Source organism: Antrostomus carolinensis, unplaced genomic scaffold, assembly GCF_000700745.2.
Source record: "Antrostomus carolinensis isolate BGI_N321 unplaced genomic scaffold, ASM70074v2 scaffold17073, whole genome shotgun sequence".
Taxonomy (NCBI): Eukaryota; Metazoa; Chordata; class Aves; order Caprimulgiformes; family Caprimulgidae; genus Antrostomus; species Antrostomus carolinensis.
The window spans coordinates 1-12,550 of record NW_010307422.1 but is presented as its reverse complement, the minus strand read 5'-3'; the positions used below and the strand labels follow the sequence as shown (position 1 = coordinate 12,550).

At 37.6% G+C, this 12,550-nt stretch overlaps 2 protein-coding genes across 2 annotated transcripts in view; one reads left to right on the top strand and one right to left on the bottom strand.

The window, feature by feature from the left end:
• The window catches only part of NDUFAF2 (NADH:ubiquinone oxidoreductase complex assembly factor 2), a 30,352-nt gene extending 20,700 nt beyond the window's left edge, over positions 1 to 9,652 (top strand). The window contains exon 4 of the mRNA XM_010165426.1: positions 9,296 to 9,652. Within this exon, the coding sequence (XP_010163728.1) occupies positions 9,296 to 9,553 (258 nt within the window). The 3' untranslated portion in view covers positions 9,554 to 9,652. The remainder of the gene's footprint in view (positions 1 to 9,295) is intronic.
• A 2,010-nt stretch (positions 9,653 to 11,662) lies between these two features.
• Positions 11,663 to 12,172, bottom strand: SMIM15 (small integral membrane protein 15). The gene has a single exon (XM_010165425.1). The coding sequence runs from the start codon at positions 12,147 to 12,149 to the stop codon at positions 11,925 to 11,927; it is 225 nt and encodes a 74-aa protein (XP_010163727.1). The 5' UTR covers positions 12,150 to 12,172; the 3' UTR covers positions 11,663 to 11,924.
• Positions 12,173 to 12,550: the final 378 nt, after the last annotated feature.

Here is a 12,550-nt window from a genome sequence, read left to right as displayed (position 1 = left end):
ACCTTTATACGATCAGTGCATATGTAATACACAGACAGGTTTTCCCCCACATAGATAGTGGGAGTCATATAAAATTGTTTTAGGTATCTTGTATTTGAGACACAGTGAGTCTTCAGCTTCTAAACCTGGAAGGAAATAAGAGGCATATTTTTAAGGCTGTGGCAAACTTTTACACTATCATGCTTATAGTGAATCTTTAAGCCTAACTTATATTTGATTTCTGTAGTATTTCTGATTTCAGAGGGCATCAGATTTCTACAGGCTTTTAAAGAAGCCTTTTGTCTGTAACAGAAGATAGCTGAATGTGTCTAGAAAGCTAACCCTTATTTTTTCCCATAACAGACCTTGTAGTGATGTGCTACTTCTGACAAGTGTCCTGAGGTTCAAAAGTATATCAGTAACTTGGCATTGTTTATGACCTTGTCTGTAGAATGGAGATAGAAGTAAAGTGACAGACTATCTTGGGGTGCCAGAAAATGCATGAGGAAAAACCAGAGAAGGTTCTCATGGCCATGCCTAGAGAAGCTGGTAGGCAGAGAAATGTGATTTGTCTCTGAAAGCGCCAATGTGGTATCCTGCGATTGTCAGATGTGTGCCTATAGGAATGCTGCTCTGTGAACACAGGTCTTTGTACTAGAAGTCACTTCACTGTTAAGCTAGATGCCACTTCCTCTGTAGTGCACATGGGGCTGCATAGCTACAAGTATTCTCAGTTTAAATTGAAATCTCACTGTTGCTTTGTATGCATATGTATGTAAGTTAATATTTCATGGGAAGTAACACAGAATTGCATGTTCCTTTAATTAGGGTGAAGAGCTTGAAAACAGTTTGAAATAGAAAACCACAGGAAATAACTCCTTTACTTATGCATTATGTACTTGTTACAGAGTAATAAAGCTCAATGGCTTCTGAATTGCACAGTTGGAAAGAAGGTGAAACGTTAAAAAAAGAAACTTTTTATGACAGCTCCTCTCTTCTTTCAGACTATTTCTAGCATTTCCATAATTATCTGTTTTGACAACTTCTTTGAGGAAAAATGTACTTCAGTGAGTTGTAATACTTATAAGGTTTCAATTATTGTTTCTCCCTCCCACCCCAAATAATTAAGTTGAAATTATATTCTGTTTGGTTGTCACAATGCATTCCCACTTTTCCCATATACTTGGTCATAAATATTATTTATGTGAGAGATGGTATGATCAAAACTAGCTTCAGTCATGGAGATTAGTTTACACAGAATTCATTTCCTTTAACTAGAATGGGATGCAGTTTTGAAAAATTATTTGTTTGACGCTTGTTGGGATTGCACTTTATAGTTTTGCTTCAGGTGCTTTAGTTGAGAAGTTTTGAAATGCGGACTCCGACATGGAGATTGTACATTCTTGCATAAAGAATAGGCTTAGCAAATTAGCATTTTAGTCCTGGAGCCACAAAAAGCTACAGAACATGATTTACAGTTCTGGGAAATGCTATTAAAAAAACACAAGGATAAACAGCTCTCTGAGCAAAATATTTTCCACCATTGTTGTCCAGGATCACAACCAGGATTTAAAATTTGGGACCATATTCACATGACTTGACCTGCACTAAACAGCATTTTGCTTAGTAAATTGTGCATGATTCCAGAGAGGATTATTTCTCAGTGTGAAAGGGAAGTAAAATTTGACAATATAAAGAGCTGAGCTACAAAGGTCTAAATAGAGGAAAGTGGTCAGTCACTCAAAAAAGAAAAGAAGAAGAAAAAAAGAGAGCTTGAAGAAGCCATCATCTTTTAGAGTTTTTCCCTCTTACTCACTTTAACTTTCTTCCCAGGTTGGAAACACAGGTGCTTATCAGCCTCCACAGAAGAGTATCGAGGCACTAATTTGTGGCATTACTTCCAGTTTGCCTGTGCTACAGATCCCAAGGCTGTAGGGGAGAGAGAGAGCTGCTGCTGCTCTCATTGAGTGGGAGGGAGCGCATGGAGCATTGGCTCTGTTTCCTAATTCACTGTCAGCACAGCTGAACGGGGGTGGAGGGAGAAGTAACGTGTACCAGGAAAAGGGCTGGTACAGATTACATCATATGTAGAGTAAGGGGAAGGCAAGGACGGAACCGGGACTGAGTCACAGCTACAGTTCCTTCCTTGTTTGCACTGTGGGGATCAAGGCTATGCATTGCCCTTTATTCAGGGCAGAGTGCAGTGGTGCCAGGCTAGTTTGTGATTTTTGCTGCTTCTACACAGTTTCATCTGTGATCTTGAACATATATGTAGTTTTGTACATATATGTATAAAAATCTGCAATATTATAAAATTAATTCAGGCACAAACCCCTACTGACTCCGTGTGTTGCTGACATGCTTTACATTCCGCTGTCTGTGCCTTTTCTATTCCTTTTGCCTCATTATATGTTCTCGCCAAATATGTGTGCTACACTGTGCTGCCCTAGAGACTATGTCAGCTCACGCCAGAGATCCTGTGTCTCAGAAGTAGCGATATAATAATTTAGTAATAGTTAGCAGTGCTTCTCTCTAGATTTGATTTAAACAAAAATTGCTGTTGAGTTAGAATTAGTGTTTAACTGATTTAGCTTGTAGTTATTAGCACTGCGTATAAAACTAAGTATTGGGCTGTCATCAAAGCATATATTTGTACTTGTATTTTTAATCAATATATTGGTTTAACACACATTAATTTTGGAGTGCTTTAAATATTAATTGCAATTTTTGTGCTGTTACAGATAGATTCAGAAGAATTAGTGCAGCTCTCATTTATAGAATTAGGAACTCAAAATGCACAAGCAGTCTTCACCTAGAGTGAACTGTAACAGGTGATCCTAAGGAGTTACCTTTCCCTTACAACCAAACGGGAGTCAGAGTTTCACATTCCAAACCTGTGGACCTTTAGAGGTCCGTTTCTGTATCTGCTTATGTTTAAAGAGTTGTTGTAGGTTGCAAGCAAAAGTAACTGTTATAAAACAGCAGCTTTGTTAGTTTAGTAATTTGTCTGGATAATTTATCTGCTTTATGTTCAAAGGTCAAAAAAAGCTGTTCTACAAAGCTGAGACAAGGAGAGATGCCATAAATTGTGATGTAACCAACAAAGACCATTCAAATCAGTTTACTTTTGAATTATGCAGGCTGCACCCTTCTGAAAAATCACATTGAGTGCACAGAACACACTCCATATTTTAAAATTGCAACTGGTCGGAGATTTGCTCAAAACTAAACATTGAATTAAGCAAATCTTACATTGATTTGACTAATGCTGATTGTCGATTGACCAAAGATAGTTAGCACATATGTTCTTTACAAAATCAGCAGTTCTTTGGCTCAGTGTTTGATTTAAGTGAGTATTTTAGCAAAGCCAGATACGCCTTTCTAATTCCAACTGCCTCCCTGTTTTTGCCGTGCACTGACACAGCCCTTCATTTACCACATTATTTCTTATTTCCAACCTGGCACTGCTGAGCTCATGCTCCGTTGCTGAGTTAACAAGACCTGCCCTGCATCAGAACATTCAGTGCTTCCCCATAATGAAGTCCTCTCTGGGCCTCCTACTGTTGAAATATGATGTAATATCCAGTTATTTCATCTTGCCTATTTAACTTGTCAAACTGGAAAATTGAGTTTAGTTAACCAGTTTGGTGCTATGAAAAAACAGGTGAATTGGCTTAACTTGTAGCATTTTGCTGGACTTGGGGTTCATTTGTCAGTGAAGACAAAATTCAGACATGTTAACTTGTTCTGTAACGATCAACTTTTTAAAATACTGTTCCAAACCAGATTTTTTTCCTTCCATGTGGTTTTTAAAATTTTTGCTAACTTGTATATTTGAATTTTTAACAGGCAGAGTTCAAAGTTCAAGGTCATGCATGATTAAACATAAAATATTCAAACTAGACACCAAAATGCAAGTATTCTATGAATATGTAGTGTCTGTACAGTTCAAACAAACAGCATTAATCTTTGCAGATATTTCTCAGTTTTGACATCAAATAATAGCTAGCTAACTCTATTCAAATCAAGATAAATCATTAGTATCTCAACATAAGTAATTAAGTTTTCTTAGGAAGTCAGAATATTTTTAAGACAACATAAAGAAACTTTTTTATTTAATCAAAATACAAACCCATCTGAAATGAAATGTGAAATCTTGCATATAATTAATAATACATAAAACCCTGGTATTTATAGATTTAAGTATAGTGTCTTTAGAAAATCATCTGTAAAGAACAAAACCAAAACAAGTACCAGTCTGTTAAAATAAACTTTAAAGAATCCCCCTTGGATATGGTTACATTGGTACTGTATGTCTGGCCACCTGCATCCCTAGAGCTGCTTGTTTACAAGTTTGGGTGGCCCTTTGCCTTCAGGACATCGAAAATGCCCCATGAGAGGCAAGTGATGTTATAACCAATGGCTGGCTTGAGGACTGAGAGGGAAACAGTAAGGATATAAGAGGAAGGTGAGGAGGAGTTCTGCAGATTGTGGAGTTCAGGAGGATAGAAAGGGTTAAATACAAGTATTTGCCTGTGGAGAAAACTGGCAAGAAGCTTTCAGCAAAGGCTCCTCACTACGGAGCAAGAGCCCAGCTGAAAGAATAAGCAAGTCTAGAGAAACCTCCTTTATATTTATTATATTTTCCTACTGGGAGGAACTGTTTTTATTTATTCTGTAAGGCTGCTAGTTTATTCAGAAAGGGAAAGCAGTGACAATATGAGATCCTTTAAGGGTGAAAGAATGCTACATTCCAAATCTTCAGCGTACAAAGCCGGTCTTTCAGCACAGCCTGGTAGGCACTGAAAGTCCTGTGACTGGAGATAAACTTGTAGATCTTTCTCCTTCTGTGGAGTAAAAGTGAATACAGTTTCCAAGCAGCAGAAGATGCTTAGTGATTCTGGTGATTCCTCTCAGCTGCCAAAGTGATGTGAGAGCTTTTAACAGAATTACAGTTTGCAAGAAAAGTGGAAATCTCATGCCAGTGGCATGAAATACAGCCTGGTCCCTTTTGCAGTAATGTACTTGGAAGACAGCGACATGTCTTGGGCTGTGTTGCCCCCATGAGCAGGCCATCTTTCATTCCTTGTTCATGCAGCTGTTACCATTACACAGATGTCCGAATATGCAGAAGTCGTCAGTTTCTGGCTAAAAAGCAGCTGCTTCAAACTCCACATAGGGCCACTTTGGCATTTCCTTAATAATAATATTAGGTTCTTCAAGAAAACCTTAGAGATCACTTTCTTAAATCCTGCCTTATTAAGGAGGGAAAGCATGCAGCTCCAATCATTAGAAAGATTAAAAGCCTCATAGAACTTAACAGTAATCACCAAAGTTGGACAAGTAGTTACCTGCAGGGAGTAAAATTTCTTCTTTTGCATTCCACCTAAAAGTAAACTGTAGAACAAGTAGTTGGACCTACTTCTTGCCACATCATATGTATCTCATTCCAAATGCTGGAAACTAGTGCATTTCAAGGTGAATGTCTACATGTAGGGATTTCAACTGCTATAAAACATGGCTGGATGTCTTCAGGCATTTTTCATTTTTTAGTTTTGCAGCAAAATCCAAATCCTTAGTTTTCTCTTTTAATAAAAACAATGAAGGACGTTTCTGATGCTCTTTAGATGCCATGTGCCTCCTGAGAACTGCAGGTCCAAAGGGCTTATATAATTTATTTGTATAAATAGAGTGTTGGAAGAACAAGGTAACCCTGAGAAAACTGGTTACCTAGTAGATACCATGTTCTCTGTGTTGGATAGAATGATTTTGTATTTCCTCTAAAGGTCGCAGCACATTACATAGTCATGCTCTTATATTTCAGCAGAAAACTTAAATGGTATGTTTTGGGGACAGTTTATAGTGAAGCTAGACATTTTATAAAACATTTCAATTCATCTTGGGAGAGGAGAGACTATAAATGTTGTGAACCTGCCAGGGTAATTTAAAAACAAAACCAAACCAAAAAACCCTTTTAGCTTCCAGTCACTGTTTACAGTCTATCAAACAGTACAGGGTTGGGTAGCAACAAGTGAAAACGTAGGTGTGTGCAGGTGCGTTGGAAGAGCCTGTACAGGTTTACAGACTACTTGTCATGGGTAGCAGAGCCCAGCAGATGTCAAATTCTCTACTTTTTTTTTCAGCAGGGGATAGGAAGCCCTATGTAGAACCAGGAGGGTGCCTGGGGAGAAACCTTTCTAACACTTACTGTATTTAATTGCAGTGAGCCATGCAGATAAACTGAAGCCAAAACTGGAAAATTAGTTATAAAGATCGTGCACATTGCTAGTGTGTTTTAAGGATAAATCCTTCTATAAATATACATGCAATAGTTTCATTAAAATTTGCATTTTGAACCAAGTTAATTATCCTATTCAAATTTGGAACTACTTGGATCTTTTATTTAAATGTCTGTATTGGCAGGGAAACTTCAGTCTTTTAACTGCTACAAACCAGAGTGGCTATGGTAATTGAACCAGTAGTATTTAGAAATACAATCACAATGTTTAAAAAAAAAAAAAAGAAAAGTACATGTTCTAGTGAGAATTGAGAATTAAGTATTTGCTGATGATAATATTAGAAACAGGGAGGACCTGGTGCCTGTGAGAGAATCCCACAGAACAAACTTGCCAGGATTGAAGGATGAGATGTTTATGCCAAGAAAACTCACCTATTTTATGCAGTTTTTCTAACATGCCAATTAAGACAAGATTCCTGATTCATTTTCTTTACTTTGAGCATAGGAACTCTGATTTCAGCATACATGTTAGTGGCATGAATTTAATGCATAAAATGGATGCGTGCAGGTACTTTGAACTTGGAAATTTTTTGTCCTGGTGTGGGTTGTATAGCAAGATTCTGAACAAGTCACTTTTGTCTTATGTTTGCTAGTGAGGATCACTCCTCATGTTTTTTTCAAGATCAAGATGGTTATTTTACTAAATAAGAATTATACTTTAGCCAGTGAAAGCTAATTTTAAAAGTCTCACCTGAGTCTGAAAACCAGATTACAATTGTATATCAACATTTAAAATGGACTTGCTGCTATTACCTGGCTAAGATAACTTTGTTACAAAGTAATCACTGGAAAAGATTTGAAGTTAGTAAAGTAGCTGGTCACAGTAAGTGAATTACATTTGTATTTTAATAAATCATTTCATGCTGTTTTAGCAGAGACTATGATGCTGTCTTCAGATATCACAAAGGTAAATGATCTTGTTTCTTAGTAGTGGGGTAATAGAAGCACCGTAGGAGTAATTCCCTTGAAATCAGTAAGGTCATGGTAGATTTATACAGGCATGTGGTAAACAAGGACAGAATTGAGGGCTGTTATAATGAGGTTTTGCTGTACTGACTGTTGAAAATTTGACCTTGTTAGGCTTGGCAATATTTTTGAGTATGGGAGAATTTTCTCCCCCTCCTTTTGGTTTGCAAAGTCATTTTTGTGCTGTTTATGTATTTTCATGCTGTATAGGCTTGTGAAGTGTTTCGCCTCTGCTCTGTGCATCTGTGAATTAAGTGTAGAGGCAATTAAGGACTCACAAAAAGGTGTTAGTTTTCATGATGTCTCTAAGATTAGGTTTGCTTTAAATAGTGCCTTTTTAAATGTTCACATACTTGCTATGTCAACTCTTGGCAATATCACACGTATTTTAATGCCATTCCTAAAATAATGTCATGGTCTTCTACTCACAGAGAAGCATACTGCTCTAGTTCCTCATTAGCTCTTCCATATCCTTGTAATCCAGATAAAACTGTTCAGCTTTTTTCCCTCCCGTATCTTGGTCTAAATGTGGATAGTACCAGCTTCCTCATTAGATTTTGTTGGTTACAGTTGAGTTTTATTTGTGTTCAAAGTGTTATAAAAATTCCTGTCACCTTTCTGCTTTTGTTTCTAATACTCTTCACTATCTGCCCTAACAAAAGCTCAGAGAACTCTTGTTAGCAGAATTTGCAAATCATCTTTCTAATAGGAAACATATGCTAACAGGTAAAAAAACCCAAACTTCAGTATTTTTCAGGGCTTTTTTCTTTGTGTTTACTTTGGGAGTTCTTTGTGTTTTCCTCTGAACAACATGGCAAGGTCTACTAACAGGTGTTTTTCTATTATACCTGAGGGCAAGCCAGTAGTTGCACTTGCTTCAACTAATAGCCTCAGAATTTCTTAGTGGAGGCAGCTAAATCCCAGTTCAAGTAATCTTATTAGTGATTTTCTAGCTTTAATCTGTCCCCATCCATGTTTCAGTACAGAACTTCATGAAGTTGAATCAGCAAGTTGTCTGAGCTTTCTCTGAATACATGTCCTGGGCAGGTTTTTTTTGGCCTTGCAGTAGGATCATGCATCAGAGAGTTGCTGCAGTTTATCAGAGGTGGAGGTAAACCTCTAAAACGAGATCACATTTATTTGAATTTTTTAACAGTGCAGAGGCCATAGCTACGATTTTACACCCTTTATGAATGCAGTACATTTATTTTAGCTAACACACCTGGTAGATACCTAGAGTTAACATGCAGCTTACCTAAGCAGTGGTTGTGCTTCGTGTCCTGATCACAATACCCAGTTCACCTTTGCTGGCCAGGCAGCTATCAGCTGAGGATGCGTTGGGCTCCCTTCCTTCTTGGACCATGCTGGTCCTCGGCCTGACTGAGCTGTCTTTTGAATCTCTGGGGCAGGGTGTCCCTCAGCGATTTTTATGCTTTTTGTTTTCCCCACAGTGGGTTTTTTTCTCCTGAGTTACTAGTACCATCTCAGTAGTTTCAGTTCTGTCTTAGCTTTATTTTTTTTCTTTTTCTTTTCCAGTTATTATTTTAGTTATTTATTAACTTGCATGGTTTTGGCTTATTCACTAGCAGAGTCAAGGATGCACATCTGTTTCTCCCAAAACTGCACCCTGGGGCACAGATACCTGAAGCCATAGGCATAGTGAGTTACAGGAAGAAATGCAAGTGATGAATATGTACACAGTAGCAACTCTGACATAGAAAATAATGTGAAAGGTAGCCTTATTTTTAATACATTTTCTTATTTGTTGATGACTTATTTCTTTTCCTTTTTGATCCAAAAGAACAGTGAAACAGGGACACCACAGTGCAGGTTTGCTTCAACAACATGATCAAAACATTAAGAACGTTTTAAACTAGAGCTGAAAATGCAGTTGTAGGAAAAAAATAGTTTTGCCACGTTATTTTACCTACAAACCTGAAAATTTGGATTATGAAACTAAGAGAAACAATGACTGTTTAAAGTGTTTTATTCCAACACTGTGTATTGCATTTACTTCTGATTTACCTAATTATCTTCCTACTATGTTCTTAGGAGATTCTTAAAAATGAAAATTACAGAGAAGCAATGAAACAGAAGGTCAAAGATGTATCTGAAAAGGATAAGCTGCTTCAGGCCAAGGAGTACAAGGAGGGACTTGTTGCTGAACCAGCTTATACTCACGTTAAAGGCCACGCAGCAGCCCCTTACTATGGAAAGAAAGAGCCTTCACAAGATCCAACAAGCACTGCAAGTACCTTCCAGCCAGGTTCCTGGATGCCACCGGGCACTGGTAGTAGTCATAATAAATAAACAATGGTAATGTACAGATACTGCTAATGGATAAATATTTTAACAGACAACATAAACAGCTGTTGTATATAAATGAGTGTGCAATAAAGCAATATTAAAGCAGTTTCATTTATTTTTGCAGAACTGTTCAAACAGGCTTAATCATGCTAAACTACTGAAAATGTTTGGGTTTTGTGAAAAACAGGATGTGTTATTAAGTTTGCTTTTGACAGTTGCTGTTCATCACTCATGAAATCATAGGTAGAAGGTTTTCTAGCTAATAGTTTTCTTAAATAATTCTAAATTGTTTTTTCCTTGAAGACTTATTTATTTTTAACATTGTTTTTGTGTAGTAAAGCTTAGTTAAATCAGTACGCTTGAATTTTCCCAAACCTAGGCATCAGTTTAGGATAGTTCTTCAGAATGCTTGTTAACTACCTTGGCAGCACCAGTGCGCTTTCCTCGGGCAAGTGGATGGAAAAGTTGATTTCATTAACAGGAATCATTTTTACACTACCCTGACTGTGCACTGTATTAATCTTAAGAGGCACTCATATAACTTGCAGCCAGCCGTAAGCACAGGATAAAATCAGTCAAGTTAAACTACATGTAACTACTGTAACACAGGTTAGAAGCACTTAGTAAAGCTGCTGGAAAACTAACACACTGTCATTAATAATAAAAACAAAAAAAATCACTGTTTTTCATTTCTGGTGTATGCAGGGACTTCCTTACCTGTTTAGATCTATTTGACCATAGTTTAGATACATTAAGTGTGCCGATTATTTGCTTGGAGATTATGTTTGAGAACTTCAAGTCCAAATAAAGACCACACAATTTTTTGAAAAAAGTATCAAATTTATTTATGCAGTGCATCCTTCACCAGTTCTCCTCCATGTGTTTTAAGCTATGTAGCTATCAAAGGTGGAAGACATACACATTTGACAACACTTGAGACAAAACAGTGGAGACTTGATTCCATGTAGTTAAAAAATGCCAAAATGTCATACTCTTAATAATGCTTGCTTTGACCAACAAAATTGAGACAGGATCAACAATACTTCACATTTACTTTAAATAGTTTTAGTTAGACTCCCCACTTTTAATCCCCCTTAAGTCTCCTCATTTGAACAATTATTTTAAGGTGGGGTTTTTCAAACATAATGAAGGACTCATTGCTAGAAAGCACAACTCTCTTCTGCAGTTTAGAAATAGCCAAGTCTGAAAAACCTAATGACTGCAACAGCTCTTAGAACTACACTATTAATAAAAATTAAGCTTTGAAAAATTAATCACTTCTGTTAGAAAAACATGAATTACAATTAAGGTTAAATAATTTTGGCATATTTACAACACAAACCCCACTTGGACTTTTTCTAGTATGCTAGCATTTTGCAACCTGGAAGGCAGCAGAGTTTCAACAGCCATGAGAACAAAGATCCCCAAAATCACAACAAATATCAGAAGGTCCTAAATCAAAGGTAGCCAGAAGGTTAGCAAGTAGGAAGAACTACTGTCACCAGCATGTGCATCCTCCTCCTGCACTCTCCCACAGCTAGCTGCTATAGCACACAGCACATGAGGCCACCTGGGCCTTTGGTCTCACCCTATTTATGGCTATTCTTTGAGGCATAAAACGTTTCTGAAGGCAGAAACAAATTAGTTATAGGTGGAGCGCTCAGGTCATCGTTAGGGAAAACCAAACACAGTAGTATATTTTGCAGAACATGAGTGGCTCAAGACAATGAAGGTCGTAAGAACAAGCAAAAAGTTTCCTAGAATTTCAGCTGAGTTTAAAGACTGGTGATAGCCAGTAGTTCAGGAAACAGGAAAAGCTAAGGTAGGTTCTTTTTACAGACAAGCTCCACCATCAAAGACAGTAATTGCAGCAAACCCTGTGGGCACACAGCTGAGTGAACCACAGGGCAAGACGCAGTGTCCTTAAAGGAAATCTGTAAGATACACTACCGAGCACTGAAGCTAGTTTAGCTCTGCTGAAGGTTTATCTAAAGTTGCCTTTCTGTAATCCACTTTGCCATTCACATTTTCCCCATAATTTGACATCTTTAAGACACCTGTTCAGTCATAGCTCAGTTAAGGGGAAAAAAAAAATCGACCTCCAGAGCCACCCAACAGATTTTTTAATTTAACATGCAAATTTAGAAAAGCAACCTGCCCTAGAACACTAGTAGATTAAATGGCTGTAACAAGTGTCACTTGGGCAAACTTTAACACAAAAAAATCTCAACAGAAAAAAATACACTGAAGGGATTAGATTTCATACTTCAAGAAATAACAGGATCAAGTATCAAAGGACAGTTACAACACAAAATGTGTAAGTGTTTAATTTAAAAAGTAGATTCTTTACACAAGGAAGACCTTTTCTGCCCATTTAATCTTTCTTTGTTCGTTTGGCTTTTGCAATATTCTCTTGCCGTTTCTGTTTCTTCTTTTGCTCTCGTTCCCTGGCCTCAATCATTTTTGCAAGCTTCCATGAAAGTGCTGCACTAATTACAAACAATGGCGTAAGGGCCAAGATCACTGTAGTAAGGAAGCCGTAAGGGTCCTTTGCAGCCCACTCCACGATGTATTCAGCCCAAGCCTTAATATCGAACATTTTTCCTGTTTTTCTATTGGGAAAACCCTATGGAATAATGAATAATTTCTGAGTATTCGGAAAAATAAAAGCACGCATACAGAGCGATTACCATTTTAATGTAAGTCATCATCTTTCGTTATTAAAGAGCAAGCTCGTTTCTGCTGGAAGCTGGAAGCAGTGCATGGTATGTGAAAGCGTCACACAACCCCAAGTGCTGACCCTGCCTTGAAGTACGGGGTTTACAGAATAATTGGGCATTTCATCCAGCTCAGCTCCACGTACTACGAAGAAAAAATTGCTACATCGGAAAAAAATGAAGTCTGTGCTGATGGAAGAGCAGCCCAACTGGTTTATCTTTCTGGGGGTTCTACCGGGACCCGGGGCAGTGAGAGAAACACTGAACGAGCGATAGTCACAAA